The 24323-nt window shown below is 44.7% G+C and overlaps 1 protein-coding gene across 2 annotated transcripts in view; it reads right to left on the reverse strand.

Moving 5' to 3' along the window:
- Positions 1-184: 184 nt before the first annotated feature.
- Positions 185-24323, reverse strand: part of BICDL1 (BICD family like cargo adaptor 1) — a 131468-nt gene continuing 107329 nt past the window's right edge. For both annotated transcript variants that reach the window (XM_072600291.1, XM_072600290.1), the window contains 3 exons: positions 23197-23327; positions 14731-14851; positions 185-2164 (listed from right to left, as the gene is read on the reverse strand). In XM_072600291.1, coding sequence (XP_072456392.1) covers positions 2003-2164; positions 14731-14851; positions 23197-23327 — 414 coding nt within the window. In that variant the 3' untranslated portion in view covers positions 185-2002. The remainder of the gene's footprint in view (positions 2165-14730; positions 14852-23196; positions 23328-24323) is intronic.

The following is a 24323-nucleotide window of genomic DNA, read 5'->3' on the forward strand; positions in this document are numbered from 1 at the left end:
CCACTTCTGGAGCCCCTTCTCGCTCTGGAGGCCTGGCTTGCACCGATCTCTCCAGCTTAGCCTTCCTCTTCAGTCCTGTGACTCAGTGGATGTGGGATGGAGTATTTGTCTTGTGAACTCACTAGGGCGGTTGCGGAGGAGTGATATTGAGCCCAAAGTCCAGAATAACCACGGCCAATGAAACTTTGTAGAAATTCATTTTATTCTGATTTGGACTATTTACAAAAGTCATGGATCATTTTTTTTCTAAAAATATGCCTTTATAGATTTATATATATAATATGTATATTATAAAATTCATACATGTATTTACATGATTGCTACATACAAAAATTCCAGTCCTGTGATATGTACACATCTATAGATACGTTCTTCTGTGTTTCTCCCCCCCTCCCCCCAGTAGCATCTCTATAGAGAACGAATCCAATAGCAGCTTGCAGACCTTTGGCCTAAACCTCTCTGAATGCAGACTTGGGTCTGTGCAGCAGAGGGAGCAGAAGCAGCTGGTTGGATGGGGTAGAGGATGAAGGAAGAGTTGCTAAGAACCCTTTACCCTCAAACTCTCGGGGTCTGGGGGGCCCTAGGACCTTCCCCTCCACCCCAGCAGCCAGCTGGGCACATTGGGTGGTATCAGGCTGAGGGCCTCACACTGGAGTGTTCCTGCCCAGGGAAGCTTGCTTGGTGATTGGGGAAGGACTCATCTGGCCCTGGCCCTGGGGCCTATCCTGTGTGGAGGAAAGGGCTAGATGCACCCATGGCCAGGGGAGGCCCAGTATCCCCCTGGAAGTAGGAACAAGAGAACACCGGGGTTGCTTTCTGGCCCTAAATCTGACCCTCTCGGTTAGGGTGAGTACCATGGCTGAGGTTGGAGAGGGATGGATCAGCCGATAGGAGGAAGGAACAGAGTGGTCCCCCAGGGCCTGGAGCCACAAACACAGTGAGCCTGAGCTGAGACCTAGGTAGAGCTTTGAAACAAAGTGAGTGCATGTGTGTGCATTGACTGATGAAGGAAGAAAACTGGCCCCTCCATGCTTGGGTTGGTAGGATTGGGAGCTCTGATCGCAAGCTTGCCTATCAACCGTTCTCTTTTGCAGGATCAGGAGCTTGGCTGCTGGGGCGCAGGATGAGCTGGTTCCAGCCAGAGAGAGATGTTTAGCATATCTCAATCTCTGTCCCTTGGGCTCAGCTGATACACACTCAACAGCAGTGGTACGGCAGGGGGCCACTTCCTACTACAACCTTGGTGCCTCTGCCAGTGGAGGAGACAGTTTAGGGAGTCAAGGCTCAGGTCCTGGTACTGGGTGACATGGAAAGGCAGGACAGGGCTTCTGAATGTGGTCCTGTGACATACAGAGAAGGTCCTTCCCACTCCCACCCCCCCAAGGTTCCCACAGTGGGGTGGGTGGGAGGTCACGTAGGAGGGGAGCTGCTCTGTGCACAGGCAACAGTGGGTAATCAGTCTTTCCCAGCTCCTGGGGGAGCAGCCCAGGCCACATATCTGACAGCTCACTCCCTGCCTGAGGATTACAGAGGCCACCTTCCCTTCTCAGATAGCCACCCTAGGCTTAGAGGGACTCCTATGGGCCTCAGCAGAAGCAAAAAGGCTCCTGAACTTGGGGTAAACTGAGGAGCAAGAACTACTAAGTCTCTGCCTATCACTTGGACCTTGCTCCTCCAGAGGACTTGATTTTCTCCCCGGGGTTCAGCAGCGCGCGTGTGCGTGCGTGCGTGCGTGTGTGTGTCTGTGTGTGTCTGTGTGTGTGTGTGTCTGTGTGTGTGTGTCCAAGTTAGATGCCCACTCCGCCCCACCCAGGGCTTGTGTGTGTGTGTGTGTGTGTGTGTGTGTGTGTGTGTGTGTGTGTGTCCAAGTTAGATGCCCACTCCGCCCCACCCAGGGATGGTCAAGCCAGGTTGGTGGGCTGAGTAGTAGTGTTGTGTGGCCATGCCCAGCTGCTTGCCCCCTCCTTCAGGCTCTGTTTGCCTCCCCATGCTTTCTTTCAATTTAAATTTTCCTGAAAAATGAGAAGAGCCCTTTGCCTTCTGCCCCACTGGGCTCGTCCCCCCGCCCTGTTCTGTGGCCACTGGAGAAGGATGAAGCAGACCGGCTCCTTTCCTTCTGATGTTTATCCATCAGCTGCTGGTCAATGACCCTGTGCATGTCATCCTGTGGAAGAGGGAAGAGAAGGTGGCTATGAGTTGGTGACCTGGCCCTGCAGGGGGTGGGGAGCGGTAAGGAGGCTGTGGTTGGGAGAATGAGGACAAAAGGTGGGGTGACTTTTCCACTCCAAGTTCAGAGTCATTCTCAGTGGAAAGCCCTGGACTTGGAATCTTGCCTTTCTGGGCCTCAGTTTCCTCATCTGAATAATAGTAGCACCTACCTCCCAGGGTTGTGAGATTAAATGAGATATGGGGTAAAGTGCTTTGTAAAACCCACAGAATTGCTGGGTGTTATAACTCCCTCAGACCCAAGCACAAGCCATTCCTGACAACAGGCCTACAGCTCAGCCAGTGGATTCCTCCTTGGAGATAGTCACATGAAGACTGGCGCCATTTGCAGCTTCCTTGACCCCTAGCAGATCTTGCTGGGACCCTTCCCGGCTCTCTGGTCTCTGCCCATTCTCTCCAAACCTCATTCACCCTGCTTTTTCCTGAATGGGTCTGTTTTCTTTTTCCTCTGGATTCCACAATGTACTTCTCCCCCTTATGCCCCAAGCCATCTCTCTCCTCCTTCACCTAAGAGACACTGCGCAATTTCTCTGGTTTTGCCCTTAGCCAAAGAGACAACATGCTGGCCTGTGGGGCTCACCCTCCTGCCAAGGTTCAGCGAGCCTCCTGGTCTTTCCACAAACCCTAAACTTCTACTGGGTAGGCTGGTTCTCCAGCGTCATAGCAGCCAAGTTGAGTGCAAGATGGATGTGTTTCTTTTCTGCCTCCTTCCTTTTTTCCTCTGTGCCCTAAGCCTGTGCCAGTGCTGCTACTGCCAACCCTCACATAGTCATGAAACACAACGTTCCTGGGCACACGATTACTCGGGGCTTGGGCGGGTCTGGTGCAGATGGGGCTTGTTTGCCAAGGAGGTAGGGAGATGCAACCTTGACCTCCATCATCTTGGCAATGGTGGACCCCTAATTGTACCCTTCAAAGCAGATGATCTGTGGGTGACAGGCTTAGCTGAAGAGAGCAGGAACAGAGATCTTTGAGGTCATGCCCCTGACTCTGGCATAGCTTCATCTAACCCAGGCTAAGTCAATTCTTAACCTGGGGTTGAAGGAGACCTTAAATAGATTTCAGGGGGTCCGTGAACTTAGATGAGAAAAATTACATTTTTATTTCTACATAATCAAATATGTAATCATCTCTCTATATACATATATGATAATATTTTTATACATATCATCTATAATTTAGGTAGATGGATAAAGCACCAGGCCTCGAGTCAGAAACACCTGAATTCACATCCAACCTCAGATACTTACTAGCTGTGTGACTCTGGGCAAGTCATTTGACCCTGTTTGCCTCAGTTTCCTCATCTGTAAAATGAACTGAAGAAGGAAATGGAAAACCACTCCAGTATTTTTGCCAAGAAAAGCCCCAAAGGGGACATGAAGGGTCAGACATAACTGAAAAACAACTAAACACTAAAAAAAATACTTTTAAGTCCCTAAAAATGTTATTTTGAGAAGGGCTTCCTAGACTTCACCAGCTTGCCAAAGGGGTCCATGACAAGCAACAGCAAATCGTAGACTAGAAAATAGAAACAAAGGGTTTTTTTTGGTGGCGGTTGCTTTGTTTTCTGTCATGCTTTTGTCTCTGGAGGAGATTCATCCATCTCTCTCTACTCTGATGGCTGTCTAGCTTGTCCTTAGAACTCTCAAGGAAGGAGACCCAGTAAGGCCCCATATGTGAATGCATATAAATGGCAGTTATTATGATTCTTCTAACACCCCAGTCTCAGTCCTGTGCTCATTTCTCGTGGTCCCCATCTCCTCTGGCTTTCATTGAGGTCCATCTTCTTTGCTTTGTCCACACCACTGTGAACACGGCTTTGCCCCAGGGCATTGACATTTCCAGACCTCTGGAAGCACTTGACAGCTAGTCCTCCAAGCATCTTAGAAAGAACTAACCTGGTACTTTGTTGGCAAAATAATTAGTTAAAATAGGAAACTTTCGGATGATGGGTATGGAGGCTCCAGGTGGATGCTTCTCCATTCGGTTCCAGACAACTGTTTCTTCCCTTTCCTGCTGAGCAGAATTTCTCTTTGTCATTGACTAAGGGCACCCTTGGGCTGCTTGGCCTGGGTTCAGAAATGGCTAGTCAGAGTTTGCATAGCCCTTTTTAAATCTTGCTGGAAAAGTTACTGAAGGACTGAGGGAAAAAAATTCAGTACGTCACATAGAGCTGGAGGCCAGGTCAATGGATTCTCTAGCTGACATGTCACAGATTTCCAGAGTTGGAAGAGACCTCAGAGCCATCTAATCTAAGCCAGCTCATACTTGAATGAGAATCTCGTTTGATTAAGCACCCAACAAGTGATCTCTTCAAAGTGCACATCTAAATATAGCCCTAACTTCTCTTCTGAGTTCTAGTCTCAAGTCACTAGGTGCCTAGTGGATGTCCAGAAGTGGATGTCCTCAATGGGTCCAAAATGGAAGTCACCATCTTTCCCTCCAAACACAACTCCTCTATTATTGGCAAGGACAGCACCATACTCTCACTTGCCAGGTTCACAATCTAAGCGTCATCTTCAACCTGCTCCCCAAATTCGTTGATTGATTCGTTCAATAAACATTTATTAAGTGCCAGACCCTGGGTACACAAAAAGAGGAAGAAGACAGTCTCTGTCCTCAGCTCAGTACAGGATAAATAGGGGATAACTGAAGGAGACAAGACATGGAATTAATGGGGGTTGGGTTCCTGTAGAAAGTGGGATTTTAGTTGGGACTTAAAAGAAACCAGAGAAGCCAAGAAGAAAAGATAAGGAGGGAGAGCATTCCAGACAGGGAATAGCCAGAGCTAATTCCCAGAGCTGAGAGATGCTTCTTGCCAAGTTCTATTATTTCTATTTTTTCAAAATCTTTCAGATACGCTCCCTTCCTCTGACACTGCCATCACCTCACACCCAGACTATTTGTGCCAGAGCCTTATGGTGGGATTCTCTGCCTCAAAGTCTCTCTATTCCAATCTGTTTTCCATGTGGTTGCCAGAGTTATCTCAAATTGCAGATCTGATCATGGTGGCTCCTTCCTCCTCTCCCTTTAATAAATCCCATGACCCTTTATTACTTTCGAGTTCAAAAATAAAATCCCTATTTGGCTTTTAAAGTCCTTTATGATCTGGCATCTTCCTACCTTTCTAGCCTTCTTACACCTTCCTTCCCGACATGCACTTCCAGGATCCAGCAACTCTGGTGCACTTGCTATTTCTTGCATGTGACAATTCATCCCCTAAATCTTTACTCTTTCCCTTCCTCAACCTCGTGCCTGGAATACTCTCCCTCTTTCCCTGAATTCCCTGGTTTCCTTCAAGACAACTCAGATCCCACCTTGTGCAAGAAGCCTGCAGGGGAAGCCCCTCCTGCTACGGCCTCCCTCTTATTTATGCTGTCTCTGCTTACCAACTTCATAGTTTTTGCATGTTGTCTTCTCGTTAGAATGTAAGCAGGACTGCCTTTTGCCTTTCTTTTAGTACAGTGCCCAGCACGCAGTAGATATAAATGCTTGTAGATTAACTGAAGACTTCTGATGAAGGGGAAGCCTTTACCTATCTCCCCATCGACCCACTCCACATTTGCTGGGCTCTAATTGTTGATGAATTTTTCCTTGCTTTGAGTTCTCTGCCCACTGTTTTCTCCCCTGCCAGGGCTCCTACATCTGTCCTAACCCTTTTAAGACAGGACTGTCCTTCAGATACTCAAAGTCTCCTTCCAGAAAAAAAACAACCCAACAAACCTCAGTTTCTCCAGCTGATCCTCTATGGCAATGGTTCTCAAACATATTGGCCTCAGGACCCCATTATACTCTTAAAAATAACTGAGGACCCCCATCCCAAGACCTTTTGTTTATGTGGGTTATATCGATTGATATTTACTGTATTCGAAATTAAAATGCCTTAGTATTATTATGAAAGTAGTTCTAACCTTGGGGCAGCTAGGTGGTGTGGTGGATAGAGTCCTGGGCTTGGAATCAGGAAGACTCATCTTCTTGAGTTCAAATCTGGCCTTGGACACTTAACTTGACCCTGGGCAAGTCATTTAACCCTGTTTATCTCAGTTTTCCTCATCTGTAAAATGAGCTAGAGAAGGAAATGGGCAAAGCACTCTACTACCTTTGCCAAGAAAACCCCAAAATGGGATCGCAAAGAGTTGGATAGACTGAAACGACTGAACAAATTCTAACCTCAAGGTAGGTAGTGCAGTGGGGAGACAGCTGGCCTGGAGTCAGGGAGACCTGGGTTCAAATCTGGTCTTAGTTGCTTACTACCCGTGTGATCCTGGGCAAGTCACTTCACCTGCCTCAGTTTCCTCATCTGTAAAATGGGGATAATAATAGCATCTAATCTCCTGTCTTCCCATTGTCCAAGATTGTTGTGAAGGTCAAATGAGATAAAATTTGTAAAATGCTTAGCACAATGCCTGACACATGGTAGCTTCTATGTAAACGTTAGCTATTATTACTATTACTAATGAAAGGGACTTGGGGACTCCTGGGGGGGTGACAAGTTGAGACTCATTGCTCTATGGCATGGTCCTTTTACATCCTGGTCACTCTCCTCTGGATTCTCTCCAGCTTGAACATGTCCTTCCTAATATATGGTTCCCAGTATTGAGCACAGTACTCAAGACGAGATCTGTTTAGGCCAGAGGACAGTGGGACCATTGCCACCCTTGTTCTGGACACTAGACTTTTCTTATGGCAGCCCAGCTTTTTTTTTTTTTTTTCTGGCTGTTATGGGACAGTGGTGACTCACATCCGTCTCTGTGCCGGCTGGACACACAAGAGACTCTCAATGCCCACTGAGTGAATGAAACAGGAAATAGACTTACTTGATAGTGTCAGTGTAGGGAGAGGGAAGCCAGAGCCAAGTGTTGTCCTGGCTGTACTTTCCTCTTGGATAATACTAAGAATCCTTGCCATTCTAAATGGGGATGTTTCAGAGAAAGTTAACCCTTCCACGGCCTTGAAGCACAAGCTTTCATCTCATTTCTCCATTTGTTCTTCTGAGTAAATAAACTAATAGACAGTAGAATAATTACTAATGAAGGGGCTGTAGAAGACCTAGGTTCTTCAGGCTCTGCCACCAACTAGCTGTGTAACCTTGGGTAAGTCTTTCTGAGTCTCAGTATTCTTAACTGAGAAGGTTGGCCCAGGTGACCCCTCAGGACTCTTTGTGGTCTATGATTCCTTGATTCCAAGGCACCCCAAACCTCACTGTAATAAGGACAATTATCATCCTACTATGTTCCTTGATCTGGGTGGCTCTGCTGTTGTGGTCTAGAGACTGACTGGAAGGGCCTAGGTTCAGTGTGACTTAGAGGATAGGGTGCAGGAATGAGAGAGACCTGGCTTCCAAGCCTGAGTCTGACACCATCACCATGAGGAACCTTCTCTGCAACTCTCTTTTCTCTTCTGTCAAAGGAGGGGGTTTGGACTTGGTGAATTCTAGGTTCCCTTCCAGCTTGAGAGCAATGGGCCTATGACTGTCTGCGAAGGGTGGTGGGGGATCTCATTTGTATTATCTGCCTCAAAGGATTCCTGAGGCTCAGATGAGAAGACACATCTCTCCAACATGTGTAAAGAACTTTTATATACTTTAGAGAGAGTGCTATGAAAATGCCAGCTAGATTGGCTCTCAGATTACAGAATTACCCCAGGTATTGAGAATTGCCTAATGACTTTAGGACTACCAGGGTCTCCAAACAGCTACAAGCGTATCCATGAACTGACATGACTGCCCTGATTTCAGCAAGCCTCTAGGAAAAGGAGGCCACGCTACAGGAGGCCTGGCTAAAGGAACCCAGGATGGTCATCCTGGAGAATGAAAGGGCACGTGAGATATTTTCAAGGATTTGAGGGACTGGGATGTGGAAGAGGGATTGGGTCTGTTTGACTCCAGAAGTCAGAAAGAGGTCAAGGTCATGGGGCAGATTTATGCTGGACAGACATCTCTGAAGTGTAGTGTGCAAGCAGATTCTGATAATGGAGAGGGGATTTGTCTGAACTTCTGTGAATAAATTTAGCTTTTCTGGCTTCTCTCTAAATTCAGAGCTTTCTTAAAAAGTTGTTCACTAACTATGTCTCCAATAGTTTGAAGAGAAAAATCATGTTGCCCTCAGATGTAAACCAGTTTAGCATAAATGTGAGTGAGCATGTGAGTATGTGTGTGTGTGTGTATGTGTGTGAGTGGGTATGTTGAGTAGGTGGAGGAGGGGAAGTAACCCTAGCCCCAATGTCCCTACCATGGAATGTATCCCAGTCTGGTTTCTAAAGGACAGTGCCTGCTGGTCAAGCCAAATCTACATTTTTCAGAAATGGGGAACCTGCAGCCTTGGGGTCTCAAGTGTGTCCCTTTGCTGGAATCCAAACTTCATAGAACAAAAGCCACACTTGAAGACCTAGAGGGCCACGTGTGGCCTCAGGTTCCCCACCCCTGGACAACCTTGCTCAATTTCTTCCTAGGGATGGCAGCCATCCGTAGACAGAATGAGCTATCTCAGGAGGGAATGAGTTCCTCCTTATTGAAGGTCCAAGCACAAATCAGATGATCATTTAGTCTAAATGCTCTTAGCCTCTAACTGAAACATCACATTTCCTTCAATTTCTTAAAACCCTGATTCTGCAGAGTCTGTGGCTTTACTGGACTGCCAAAGGGGCTCATGACAAAGAAATCACCAAGAACCTTCACTCAGAGGGTCATTTCATAAGATCATAGTTCTAGAATTAGAGGGAACCTCTAGTTCAATTCCCTCATTTTGTAGATGAGTAAACTGAGGGAAGAAAAGGGATTTGTTCAAGGTCACAGAAAATGAGTGACAGAGACCAGATTCAAACTGAAATCCTTTGGCTTCAAACCCAGATCTCTTTCCATATCCCTAGCATTTAGAAGAGTGCCTGGCACAAAGTAGGTGCTTAATAAAATGCCTGTTGGTATTTAATGATGATGACTGCACCACCTTTCATCTCAGGGGATTATTCAGCTTCCCTTCTGGGCTTACAATTCTCTAATTTTAAAGAGTCTATACAAACTCTGGTGATGACAGGAAATGATAGTAACCATTCATTGGTAAGCCCAGTAGATCTGTCCCCCACACTCATCCTCGCTGTCCCCCAACAATGGTGGCTGCCCTCTTCTGGGCCCCTTGTCCTCTTTCTCATCTCTCCCTGCCCTTTCTGACTCATATCATCAGTCCTCTTAGAAAATGAGGGACGAACAACAATTGTTCCTACTATGAAACACTTCCTCAGCGAGGCATTTAAGACCTTCCAAGAGAGCAGAAATTCCACATCACTCCCTGTCATGCACTCTATCGTTTTCAGCCAAAAGGCATTGCTGGCTGTTCTCAGAATTCCACATTCCATTTCCAACTCTGCATCCAGGAAGGTTGTTCCCATTCCTGGACAACAATCTCCCCTCAGCTCTGCCTTTCAGAATCCCACCTTCCCCTCACCCTCATAGTAGAAGGTAACCTCTTGGCAGGCAGGGATCATTTTTTTTTTTTTCTCTTCATATCCCCAGCATCTAGTACAGTATCTGGCACATAGTAGGCTTACTTAATAGATGTTTCTTGATTGATTGTCGGTCTTCCCTAGAGGCTTAAGCTGAGGTGCAGACTCCAGGAAGTCTTTCCTGATTGTTCCTCCTGCTCTTAGGCTCTTCCAAGAATCTTGTTTTTTCCATGATTCTGTGCATGAGTTAATCCCTCTGCCCTCTCCAAGTAGAATGTATCAAAGTGAATGAGGACAGCAATGGTCTCAGACCCCGGAGCAGGGTGGGGGGACCCTATGTTCCCCTCATTGTGTCTGTACCCACTGCAGACGTGCTAGCTGCTCTATTTCATGGAGGGGAGTTAGTCTCTGACCAAACCTACTCTCCCCAGCCTGGGATCTCATCATAAAAGCCAAGGCCCATAATAAGGCGTAACTAAGTAAGGATGAGGCCATGTGTCCTGATTCCTTTACAAAATATGGATTCATTTTCCTTTATTGGATTGGAAGGGGACAGTAGAGTTGAGAAGAATTCCTTGACCACGCCTTCAGTGAACTTTGGATCAAATGGTCCAAGAGGATTCAGTTTAAGGTCTTTGAGGGCAGGGTCTTTGGGGTTTTTGTCTTTCTTTGTATCCCCAGTCCTTAGCACAGGGCCTGGCACATAGTACACTTACTTAATAAATGCTTGTTGGCTAATAGAGTCTATCTTGTACTTTTTATGACTTTATCGTCTGATGGTATGATTTTTTGGTTGAAGACCCACTCCCCCATATACTGGCTGTGCCTCTGATCCTGCCACATGGCCCAAGGTCCAGCAAAGGCCTAGATCCATGGCCAGACCTAAAGGAGACTGACTGGGAATACACCCTGGGAAAAGAGAGGCTTTTGGCCCACTCACTGGTGCTCACCAAGGTAAATGCAACAGAATTTTAAGCTTCCTAAAATTTCCCATTAATTCTACCAACTTTTCAGTCGATCCTCCATAATCTGTCTTGACTTCAGTCACATCCATGCTAAATAAGTAAAGTGGACTTTAAATTGAGTGAACATTTCTTAAGTACCTACTGTATACCTTTAGGCCACAGAGATACAAAGACAAAAAGGAAACAGTTTTTGAGAATGTAAGGTCCTGGAGGGCAGCCACTATCTCAAGCTAGTCTTTGTATCTTTGGCACTTGGCACAATGCCTGGTACATAGGAGGCATTCAATAAACATTTGTGGATTGACAAACACTGGAAAGACTGTTGGACTTAGAGTCAGGGGGACTCAAGTTCAAATGCAGCAGGCCCTACTATTTACCACCTGTGCGGCCAAGTCATTTTCTGCTCTCTGTGCCTCAGTTTCCTCCTCTGAAGAACATAAGCTCCTCCATGGCAGGGGCTGTTTTGTTTTTGCCCATGTTTTTCCAGAGCCCCACAGAGTACTCAGCACTCAGGAGATGTTTAATAAATTAATAAAATTATGTATTTTAGTATCATTTGATATTTTTATTATGAATACATTAATTTTACTTAAAATTTACTTAAAATGCTTGCTGACTGATTATTGCTTTGGTGGTGGTGGTGGGCAGTAGATGTAACACAGATATACAACATAATTTGAGGGCCTGGCCATGTGAGTGCGTGTGTGTGTGTATGTGTGTGTGTGTGTGTGTGTGTGTGTGTGTATAGCAATCAGAGAAGGTTTCTCACAGAAGGCACCTAAACAGGGGTCAGGTAAGATAGAGGTATTATCAAATATTTTGCAAACTTGAAATCCCCCTAGAAATCCTACCTACTGTGTAATGCCTCCTCTCTGGCAGGTGGTCTTTATCATTCAATTTCACATTCATACTCCATGAAATAAAAGCTTATGAGCCGACTTACTTCCTTACTCCATGACCTATATGTATAGAATTGATTGAACACACGCTTACCATCATCATGGTCTGAATGCCCACAACTGAATAATCCATTTACATGAACCTCAAACCAGGGAAATTAACACTGGCATGGACAGAGCCTAGAGCAATGCTGTTTATCTACCGGTCGGGCAAATATTCCATATTCGTTGTTATCAATATTAATTATATTCAATGTCATCACTCCTTGAGTGCAGAGACTATTTTTTTGTCTTTGTATCACTAGTACCTGGGACTGGTATTAGGCATGTAGTTGGCACTTAATTTGTAGAATGAATTAACGAATGAATGAACAGGGTTATAACCAGCAATTTTTATGGTGATGGCAAGTGGTTTGAAGAATGTTCTCAAATGCAGTTGGCGAGGCTGGGGCAGAGCAATGGGGGTGCATGGACCAGCTGGCACACTTTGGAGCTCACCTAGCATTTGATAACCAGAAAATACTCCATCAGGTTGCTTCCTGTATTAACTAATTATTCTTGATAAGTAGGTGCAAAGCTCCTAGACATACTACAAGTAGTGAAAGATTATTTAAGTGTTATTAACATCCTCTAAATTTTGGCCTCCTGGGAACAAGACCCAATTGTCCCACCTTATTTACAGTTCTGTTAACACTGATGATGAAAATGAGGAGGATGTCTAGGGTGGGGATTGTACTTCACACAGAGATGAGTTCATGGTATGGTACATAGAATGAATGGACATGGTAGAGAGGCAGAAGGGAGTGCAGGGATGGGCCCTTCCCCAGATGCGGGACCAACACAGGACAACTGACTATGATGTGATGAGTGGATAGGTCACTGGACAGAGATGGAGAGCCCGGTCTCACCTCAAAGGCAGGAGGGGTGTACTACTAAAGCTGTTGATACGGGAACTGAGAAAGGCCACTAGATCAGAAACCAAAGGAGCCAGATAGTAAAAAGCCCTGAGGAAGCAAACTGTAAGGAGGAGAGAAAAAGAGAAAGGAAAACACAGCAGAATTGAGACAGGGCCCTTCTGACCAGAAGTGGGGTTCATGGAGGATGTGCCAACCCTTCCAGCATTGGAGGCAGCTCTTGGCAAGACAGCATGGTGAACTGAAGACTGCTGCTGGCTTTGGAGTGAGGAAGACCTGAGTCTGAATCCTTACTGGCTGTATAACCCTGGGAAAGTCACTTACCCTCTCTGGGTCTCAGTTTCCCCATTTGTAAAATGGGGATAATTATAGCACTTCTCTCAGGGTTATTTTCTAGATCAAGTGAGTTGGTATCTATAAAGCACTTTGTAAATCTTAAATCTCAATAGAAATGCTAATTAATATTGTTTTCTTATTCTCATATTCTTACCACTACTTTAGCCAAAACAAACCTCGGTCCCTACACAGTGGATCTGGACTCAGACTCCGAATCTCAAGTCCAAAATCACTAGACAACCAACTGTTTCAAGTTTCTCCTCCAAGGGAGAGCAGGCTTTTCAGGTTAGCTATTTCTCCCGCTCAAAATGGCTTGGGAAGAAATGTTTATGTTTCCACCCACATCCTGAAATTGTGTCTTTCCGATGTTAACAAAATCTAAGGATGGCCTTGGTTCAGTAGGGAGCCATGCTGACTTGAAAGCGTGTGAGGGGCTTAGCTTGGCTAGGAAAATGTTGGGTTTTGGATCTCAGATGGGGAAAAGGTGGGTCTGGAAGACAGACTTCAAGGAACGACCAATCTGAGTCAGGGATCAATCCACCTTGGATGGTCCCAGTTAGCAGCTCCTAAAGGTAGTGGGCTCCCCCTCGCTGGGGGCTTTAAGCAAAGGCTGGATGCTCTCTTGTTGGGCATATTGTATAGGGGATTCCCATTGAGGAAGGACCCTGAGGTCCCTTCTTCCCCCTCTTATTAGACTATAAACTCCTTGAGGGTAACAACTATCTTGATTGCTTCTGTTTATATCTACCTTCATATCTACCTACCCACCTATCTACCTATCTGTCCGTCCATCTACCTATCTACCCATCTACCCATATATCTATCTATTTATCTATCTATCTCCATCCATCCATCCATCCATCTACCTATCCATCCATCCATCCATCCATCCATCCATCCATCTCTATTTCCATTTCTATCTGCCTATTTCTATTTCTATTTCTCTATCCTATCCATTCACTCATCTATTTTTCTATCTATCCATGTATCTATCTCCATATCTATCTGTGTGCCTTTCTTTCTTTCTTTCTTCCTTCCTTTCTTTCTTCCTTTCTTCCTTCCCTCCTTCCCTCCTTTCTTCCTTCCCTCCTTCCCTCCTTCCTTCCTTTCTTCCTTTCTTCCTTTCTTCCTTCCTTCCTTCCTTCCTTCCTTCCTTCCTTCCTTCCTTCCTTCCTTCCTTCCTTCCTTCCTATCCTTCTATCTACTCACCCACCCATCCATCTATTTTTCTATCATCTCTCTCTCTATCTGACATTCTGTGAATCTGGTGAAGCTAGTCTCCAAACTTAGTTAGAAAAGAGGAAGCCAGCCTTTGGAAAAGGGTCAGTGAGTCATTGTCAGCTATATTTAAGTCAAATTTCACTTTGACTTTTCTGTTCCTCCATTGTAGGCACAGCGTTTTCTTTCTACTTAGCTTGAATGTGTGGCCAGAGGCTCTTTCAGCTACTTAAATTCTCAGGGCCTCAGTCTCCTTATCTGCACAATGGGGTTATGGCCACTTGCACTGTCTGCTTCTTGTGGTTGCTGTGAGGAAAGTCTCAGTCACCTCTGAAGTGCTAGTGTTAGGTGTTACATTATGAGGTCCATTCTCCTTGTCTTCCTTACGAAGACCCCATAATCTGTTTTTAAGCAGAAGGTGGATGACCACTTTTCCAATAGGGGGACCTCTTGTTCAGACATGGGTGGGGCTAGATAGCCTCTGAGGTTCCTTCCAGCCCTGAGATTCTGTGAGCGAGAGGAATTGCTAGGAGATGCTCTAACTCCTGTCTGCAAAGATACCAGCCCTATGAGCATCAAGTAGCCTTGGGATCCTCTCTGAGGCCTTCTTAGGATTCCTGCAGGTTGCTGATGTCACCATTCAATGCCCTGTATCCATCTCAGTCTCTGGGGGCTAATGCTACTCTGCAGACCCTGCCCCAGTGGCTGGCCTCATCCCCAGCCCTCCCCCTTTACCTGCCAGGCCTCAAGCTGTTGGGAGAGGTTCAGTTTCTGTTGAATGGCATCCAGGAGCTGGTTGTTCAGGGACATCATATCCATCTTACATTTGGCCAATTCCATCTCCACTGCGTTCTTCCTGAAACAGACAAGCCAGGGCTGAATTTAAAGGGGAAGGGCACGTTGGACTCCAGACCCTCCTTCAGCCTGGAGGCCTGATACATTCTTATACTTCAGTTCATAAATCACTTCACAATATGATGGGAGAGACATGTTTAGAAAAGGATCTGGGGGTTGTAGTGGGCTGCAAGCTCAAAGTAAACCAAGAGTATGGTGGCAGACAAGGAAGTGGATACACTGAATTTTTTTGATTGGCCCGGTGATTTCATCAGTAAATCAGCACAGGGAGCTCTTGGAACCATTCTCTCTGGATACAAATTAGCACTTTCTCTACACATGACAGCGTTTTTGTTTTTCTTTGTACTCCTAGCACTTGGCACAGCTGCTGGTACCTAGTAGGTGTTTCATAAATGATGGTGACTGAGTGGATGACTCTTTATTGGGCATGTTGTTGAGGCATTCTTATTGGGTGCATCAGATGGCCTCTGAGATCCCTTCCAGCCACCACTATGTCTGGGAGGCATCTCTTGGCTCCCTGTCCTGGCTTTGCCCTGCTTCTTGAGGTCTCTTCTGCTCTCCCCCCTACCCCATCTCCACTGGTTTACTGATGGTCCAGATCTGCTGAAGACAGCTGCATCTTGTCCCATAGGCTACCATTGGCGTGCTGCTTCTAGCTTCTGCTTCCCATCCCTGCCAGGAAGGAAGATGAAGGCTTCTGGTTGCCATGGTTACCTCTCAGCATCAGCATCAGCCCACCAGGTTATTCTGTATGAGAACAAATCTTTTACACCTCCCAGCGGCCTCAACTAGCATCTCTGCCTCGTCTGACAGACGGAGCTGCTGCTGGGGCTCCCTGAGGTCTCCTTAGCTCAGACTCCCTGGCCAGGGAGGAGAACCTGGGGACTAATGATGGGAGAAGAGCCACTGACTGGGTTGGGAGCTGCCCAAGGGAGCCTTTTACATAGAAGCAGGGTCCTGGTGCAGCTACCTGCCCCCCAGAGCACCTGCAGGCCCTATGTGAAATCTGGAGGAGAGCCACAGAAGGGGTACCTTCAGTCCTCTGATCTTAGGTACTTTCTTGGGTAGGGGTGGGGACAGGCAGAACCAGGGTCCTTAGGGACAGACAAATAGGTTACAACCTTATCAATCAGGCATAGATAAGCAGGCAAAACTCAGACATATAGTCAGGACATAGACAGGCAGACAGACAGGGCATAGCTTGACCAGTGGAGCAGAGACAGACAGGAAGAAAACAGTCTGACTGATCGAGGCAGGCCAGATGTTCAGGACAGATGGTACGATCAGGGCAAGTAGAACATGAAAGGCAGGCAAGGAACAGACAGAATACAGACAGGACACAGAAAGACAGGCAGACAGGTAGCAGGGCAGAGACAGACAGATCACAATCAAGCTACTGTCTATGAAGAATAAGCTTCAGGTCGTCTTTTGTCTCTTTTTATATTTTTAGAGCTTAGCACAGTTCCTGGCACACAGTAGATGCTTAATAAAAGTTTATTGATTGATTGCCAATTGGATCATAAGCTCCTTAAGGGCAGGGGCTGTCTTCTGCTCTTTTTATATTTTTATAGCTTAGCATAGTTCCTGGAACATAGCAGGTGCTTTATAAATGTGACTGATTGATTGTCAAACCGATGTCTCTAAAATAGAGATCTGACCATGTCATCCCCTCAGAAGCATCGCCTTTTATGTGAGGCTTTTCCTAGTTCCCTCAAATAGTTATGTTTCCCCCTCCACACCACCTTGTATCCTTTCCACGTGTCTATTTATGTCCATGTTGTCTCTCTTTACTAAGCCTCCCAGGGATATTTCAGGATTATCTTTGCTTTCTTCAATGCCTGGCACATAGTAGGTGCTTGAGAAATACTTGTTGCCTGATCTAGTGACTTGCTAAACTTAACATATTCTAAATGACTAGCTTCCTAGTTAAAGTCATGTTTTAGGCTGGAGGATGCCTTTCCTGGTGTCTCAGCTGCTAGTGTCTTCCCCTCCAAGGTCAATTTCCAGCTGTCGTTGCTGAGTCATTTTAGTTGAGTCCAAACCTTCCTGATGACCCATTTGGGGTCTTCTTGGCAAAGATACTGGAGTGGTTTGCTATTTCCTTCTATAGCTCTTTTTACAGATGAGGAAACTGAGGCAAACAGGGTGAATGGACTTGCTCAGGATCACACAATTATTAAGTGTCTGAAGTTGAATTTGAACGCGTCTTCCTGACTCCAGGGCTGGTGCTCTATCCCCTGTGTCACCTAGCTTCCCCTCCTTGTAGACATGTATGTATCTTGTATACACCTCGTTATGGACACGTTGTCTCCTCCATTGGAATGTAAGGTCCTTGAGGGTAGGGATTGTTTTTTGCCTCTTTTTGCTTCTCCAGTGCCTTCATACTAATCAATGCTGCTGGATGGGTTCCTTTTAAAAGAGAAAATAATCTTCCCTCCTACCACTAAGGGACCTTGGGACAGTTTTAATAGAGAAATCATTTAATTAAAACCAATTCATTTTCCACACAGCTTCTCACAAAACCATCTCTTGATTAGAGGGAGGCATGTGTCTAAGGCTCAGCTCAGAACGACAGGAGACGACAGGCATAGTGGAGGGGAAGGGGAAGGGAAGCAATTACTTGCAGTGGGCTTGTTTCCATAAATTTGCCCACAGGATAACAATAATACCATAGTAAGCATTTACTTAACTCTTTCCCCTCTCAAGTTCAGTAGACATTGAAAAAGACATAGGAAGCACCATGCTGGGCACTGGGGGCCCCAAAATGACCAATACTATTGTGTCTTTTGTACACAGAGCTTTAAGGCTGGCAAAGGGCCACGCATATATTATCTTGTTTAATTCTCACAACATCACTGGGAGGTGACGGATATTAGTATTTCCATTTTATGAATAGGGCAGCTTAGGTGGCACCATGGTGAATCAAGTGCAGGGCCTGGAGTCAGAAAGACATGTCATCCTATGTTCAAATCTGTCCTCAGACACTAGCTTCGTGATTCTGGGCAAGACACTTAACCCTGCTTGCCTCAGTTTCCTCAACTGAAAAATGAGCTGGCAAAGGAAATGGCAAACCACTCTAGTATCTCTTCCAAGAAAAACCTAAATAGGGTCATGAAGAGTTGGACATGACTGAAAAATGACTGAAATTTAATGGATGAGAAAACTGAGGTTAAGAAAGGTTAAGTGACTTGCTTGGGTTATGTATCTAGTAGGCTTCTCAGGCAGGACTTTCTGACTTCCATGGCAGTACAGGTCTAGTGTGATAAGGCAACCAGGCAGGAAGACTGGTATAAGTGTAGAGACTTATCAATCGATGGGATAAGTAACTGGAGGGTAGGGACTGTCTCACTTTTGTCACTGTATCCTTCAGTGCCTAACATAGAGCTTGGCACATGTAAGTGCTTCATAAATGCTTACTGGATTGCTGAATTGAGAGACAGAAAGAGACTGGCATGTGGACTAATATGCTAACCTTTTCCTGAATGAGAAAAAGACATTAAGATGGTTTAAGATGGTTTACTTATTGTATAGAAGAGCAAGAAATAAAGGGTGGGGGTAGGGTGGGCAGGGAGACAGGCTGATAGCCTACTCAATGCTCTGGTGTATTAGGTGGCACAATGGAGAGAGCACTGGACATGGCATCAGGAAAGCCAGAGTTCAAATCCTGTCTCAGACACTTAACTATGTGACTTTAAGTAAGGCAATTAACCTCTTTCTACTTCAGGACCCTCATCTGTAAAATGGGCTGATAAGAGCACCTACTTTACAAGATTATTTTAAAGATCAAATGAGATAAAGTGGACTCCCAGATCAGCCATATCTTCATTTCCCACCAGATGTCCTCTTTAGGACTGGACTCCAATAGGCTCCTACTCTGGCTACCTTCCCTCCCTTTCAGCTTCCTTTTCAGTTCTGTCCCCCTCCCCAGTAGATTATAAGCTTCTTGAGGGCATGAATGGTGGTCTTCTTTTTGTATTTATATTGCCAGCACTTAGCACAAAGCCTGGCACATAGTAGGTGCTTAATGAAAGTTTACTAATATTTGTAAAGCACCTTTCACATCTTAAAGCATATAAATGCTAGCTGTTATTATTAACTTCAATAGTGTTATTATTAATAATGATGTTCATAATATTGTTATTAGAGATAATGATCATAAGAAACCCACAGAAAAGCTGCCAGCAATTGGGGTAGGTTTTTTTTATGGAGGATTTCCAGGCTGATGAAGGATCATGGGCATAGGAGCATAATTCAGTCATGGAAAGATCTCAGAGATCATTGAGCTCAGCCCCTCCATTTTACAGATGAGGGGACTAAGGTCCAGAGAGGGGAAGGGATTTACCAAAGGTATGCTGGTCACACTGACTCTGAATTCAATCTCCCTTTTCAGAAGGACAGAATCATGTCTCCTGGGTCTCTGCTTGTCCTGTCTCTCCAATGGGATTGTAAACACTTAGGGAGATGAACAACATCTCATCTTTATTTTGTTCCCCATATCACACAGCAGAGGGATAGACTTTCAACAAACACTCTTTGAGATGGAATTATTCAATAATTACAAAACTGGGTTTACTCTTTGGCTATAGTCCCAAACCTGGGGAAAAAAATAGGTGGTGCAGTAGATAGAGTGCCAGTCTTGGAGTCAGGAAGACCTAAGTTCAAATCTGACCTCAGATAACATACTAGCTGTGTGACTCTGGGCAAGTCAGTTTACCCTATTTGCCTCAGTTTCCTTATCTGTAAAATGAGCTGGAGAAGGAAATGGCAAACCACTTCAAGTATCTTTGCCAAGAAAACCCTAAATGGGGTCACGAAGAGTTGAACATGACTGAAAAATGACTCCATGACAATGTTCCCAGAAGTACTATACTGTAATGGCAAAACTAAAATGAAACAAAAACACCCCACAAACAAAAAAGTGGAAACAAGTGAAGAATCTATCATCTGGAGCATGATAACTAAGCAGACTAGAATATGTGGTAAATGTAATCTAATGTCATCCAGCCAGAAGATGAATGATGGATAGGAAGGATTTTAAGAAATATGAGTATTCTTGGATGAAACAACTCAGAAGGAAGAAAGCAGAACTCAAAAAAGAGTATAAACATTGATGACAACGATGTCGTTAGAGTTGACAAGATCAGTTAACGCAGGAACAAAGGAGAAACTGAAAAAGAGAACAGGATGATGTGGGCATTACTCTGGAAGTGAGACTACACATCTTTTGGGGTGGGGTTAATAACAGGCAGGCTGCTGGGTGGCACCATAATGCCCAGAGCGCCAGGCCTGGAGTGTGGCAGACTCATCTTCCTGAGTTCAACCAATCTCAGATACTTCCTAGGTATGTGACCCTGAGTAAGTCACTTCACCAAGTTTGCCTCAGTTTCCTCATCTGTAAAATGAGCTGGAGAAGGAAATGGCAAACTACTCCAGTATCTTTGCCAAGAAAACCCCAAATGGGATCACGAAGAGTCAGACGCAACATAACAACAAGTAGTAATCAAAGTTACAGATACATGAACAATCATTTATAATCTTGGGGCTTTTGGGGTTGTCAGTTACTTTCAGCTGTGTGTTTTTTCTTATTTTTTCTTTTATGATTCAGGGAAGTCAGGAAGACCTGCGTTCATGATCTATCTCAGACATACATATTAGTTATGTAGCCTTGGACATATTACTTAGTGGCTCAGTGATAGTGTGAAACTCAAAAAGAACTGCATATTGGACTAGAAAACCACAAGTTGACATTACCTATGTTGTGTTGCACTTGTGCTTATTTTGTTAAATATTTTCAGATGCCTTTGAGTATTTTGAGGGACACGTACTCTGAGACTATGATACATATGCTCCACATGATTTTTTAAGGCTGTAAGTTGCAGATAAGATGCTGAGTTGCATTGGTAGAGAGAGATTGTTCACCTGGGAGTTCTTTATACCAAGAAAATCCCAGGTCCCTATCTCTGTGGTTTTGTTCATACATCTGGCTGCTGGCACTTGCTACAGAATGACATAATTTCAAAGGTGAGGGGAATTCAGAACCCATCTAATTTTAGCCATTCTTAAATAAGAATACACTCTATCACTTTTCTGATGGATGGGAATTCAAGCTTTGCTAAACACCACCAATGAAGAGAAGCCCATGACTACTTGAGGTGGCCCATCATTTGCAACATTCAGTCACTGATCCTGGTTCTGTCTCTGGAGCCAAAAAGAGCTAGTCTAAACCTTTTTCATTGAACACAGTGCCTGGCACATAGTTGGTGCTTAATAGATGCTTGTTTCCTTTCCTTTTCCTTTCTGTACTACAGCCCTTCAAATACTTGAAGGCAGCTCTCATGTGTCTCCCCCTGCCTCAGTCTTCCAGGTTAGCACCATTGTTATATGCCATACACTTAAGCCCTTTCTCACCTTGACCCAATGAAGTGATCCTAACAATAGCTAGAATCTTCATAGCCCTTTAAGGTTTGCAAAGTGCTTTGCAAATATCATCTCACTTTATCCTCACAACAAACCTGGGAGATAGGGGCTATTCTTATCCCTATTTTACAGATGAGGAAACTGAGGCAGACAGATGTAAAGCAACTTGCCATCTGAGTCTGGATTTGAACTCAGTTCTCCCTGACTCCAGCCCTAGCCCTCTCTATCCAATGCACCACCTAGCTGGCATTTTTTCTGACAGTATCCTAGTTAGAGATTCATGTCCTTCATGATCAATGGGCATGAAATACACCTTAAAAATATTCTAATTTTGTTTATGAGAGAGAAAATCATTATTTTTAAGAAATAAAGAATTTATTTCTTTTTAAGAATAGTGCTTGCGAAAAACATCTGTTAAGACCATACTCTGATGCTTCCTTGAGGCAAGGAGAGAACCCTGGGTTCTCAAAGACTATGTTGACAGGTCCTACCGAGATGGAAAGGCTTTCGGTAGAGACAGGTAGTGGTTACAATTCTGGGCTTAGAGGCAGGAAGATCTCTGACACTTACTGATGGTGACCCTGGGTGAGTCATTGAACACTCTGTGCCTTTATTTCCTTATCTGTCAAATGAGGGTCAGCCTAGATGACCTCAAAAGTCTCTTCTAGCTCTAGATCTCTAATCCTGTGTGTATAGATCTAATGATAGATTTTCTATTTATAGTCCAATGCTGCTGTGAGGCTGCAGGCAAATCACAAGCTCTTTCCATCTTATGTTTTATATCTCTAAATTAAAATCATTGGACTGGATGGCCTTTGAAATTTGCTGAATCTGGGATCCTACGTGTACAGTGCTAGGTTATATGTCTAATCCAATGTCATTGAATTCCTGTGTGACAATAGGTAAACAGGGATTTTTCATTTGCCTTTCTTTGTAACTCCAGAACTTGGCACAATGTCCAGTACACAGGATGTCTTTAAATGTCTCTTGAATCGACTTGGCTTGAAATTACTTCATCACAGCGACTCAGTTTCTTCATTTGTAAAATGAGGATTGGACTAGTCTTCTGAATTCTCTTCCTCAGTCAGTCCATATAAAGAAAGGCAAAAGACTGCACTTGCCCTCAAGGAACTCCCAATCTAATGGGGAAGGCAACGTCTAAACAACCATGAACAAACAGGTTATATACAGGAAAAAGTGGAGGCATTAGAAGTTGAAGAAATCAGAAAAGGTGGTATTTTAGCTGAGACTTGTATCCTCTGTGCTTAGCACATAGTTCCAGGCACACAGTAGGTGTTTAATGAATGTTTATTTGATTGGAGTAGAGATGAAAAGGGAGAGTATTCCAGGCATGGGTGACAGCCAGTGAAAATGCCTAGAATAAGGGGATGGACTTTTTTATTTGTGAAACAGAAAGGAAACCAATGTTACTGGACAGGAGATTTTTTTGGAGGGATATATAGTGTAAGAAGACTGGAAAATGGGTGTGGGGTGGTGCTAGGTTATAAAGGATGTGGAATGACCAACACAAGATTTTATATTTGTTCCTGGAGCCACTGGAGTTTAGTGTGTGTGTGTGTGTGTGTGTGTGTGCGCGCATGTGTACATATGTGTGCATGTGTGTGGGCATAGTGACATGGTCAGATCCGTATTTTAGGAAGATCACCTTGGCTCTAAATCTATGGCCTCTCCAGCTTATTGTTTTACTTCCTAAAATGAGTTACTTAGAACTGAACACAATATTTCTGATGTGGAGTTTCTGGGGTGGAGGACAGCAGCACTCTCAGTTCCCTGATCCTGGATGCTATCCCTCTTTTAACACAACCTAGAAATGCATTTGCTTTCGAATGCAATCGATGAAATTCAAAATGGAACTTCTGTTCCAAAATATCAGTGCGCATGGGATGAATGACTGGAGCAGCATCTTACTTTGCAATGGCCTCATCGCGGTCCCTGATGGCTTTGAGAAGCTGCTCTCTGGCTTCTTTCTCCTCGGACGTCACTCGAAGGCGATCTCTCTCTTCCTTGAGTGCTGTCATCTCCACGCTCAGCATCGTCACCTGGTAGAGGCCAGAACAGGTAAGTGAGAGCTCTCTCCCATGGCTCTGCTTCAAGAGGAAATGATGATGATGATGGGGAGGGGGGGAATAAGCATTTATATAGCACCTACTATGTGTCAGGCATTGTGCTAAACCTCCTCTCCTCTTTAAAAAAAACCCCACAAACATCTCATTTGATTGTCACAGCCCGGGGAGGTAGACAGAGTTAACTAGCTTCATTTTATAGTTGGGGAAATCGAGGCAAACAGAGGACAAGCGACTTGTCCAGAATCATACAGTCAGTAAATTATCTGAGGTCAAATTTGAAATCAGGTCTTCTTGACCCCAAGCTCAGTGCACCATCTAGCTGTCCAACGATAAACATCATTAAACCTAGGTGGCGCAGTGGATAGAGTGCTAGGATATGGAATCGGGAAAGCCTGTGTTCAAATCCAGTCTCAGCCATTCACTAGCTGTGTGGCCCTGGGCAAGTCACCTAACCTCCATCAGTCTCATTTTCCTTATTAGTAAAACAGGATAATAATGGAAGCTACCAAAGGGACCTGTGTAGGATCAAATGTTAATTAACATTTATTTAATGCTTCAAAGTTTACAAAGCACTTTAAATACATGATCACAATGATTCTCAAAATAAAACTGTGAGGTAAGCCTCTCATTTTACAGATAAAGAAACTGAGGCACACAAAGGTGAAGTGACTTTTCTAGGGTCACACAACCAGTATTTGAGGCAGACCTTGAACTCAGGTCTTTCTGACTCTATGAGCATCAGTCTATTTCATACCACCTGTGATTACCTCAGCTGAGGCTGGCTGTAGATTTATAGCTTCAAGGGATGTCAGAAGTCAGCTAATCCACCCGCCCCCCATTTTATAGGTGATGCAACTGAGACTGAAGGACACCAAGTGATTGACTCAATGGCACACCCTGAGCATGACAGGTGGGATGGAAACCTAGGTCCTCTGAACCTAAAGCCAATGTCCTTTTCACTACAATGCC

This window comes from Notamacropus eugenii, chromosome 4 (assembly GCF_028372415.1).
Source record: "Notamacropus eugenii isolate mMacEug1 chromosome 4, mMacEug1.pri_v2, whole genome shotgun sequence".
NCBI classification, from domain to species: Eukaryota; Metazoa; Chordata; class Mammalia; order Diprotodontia; family Macropodidae; genus Notamacropus; species Notamacropus eugenii.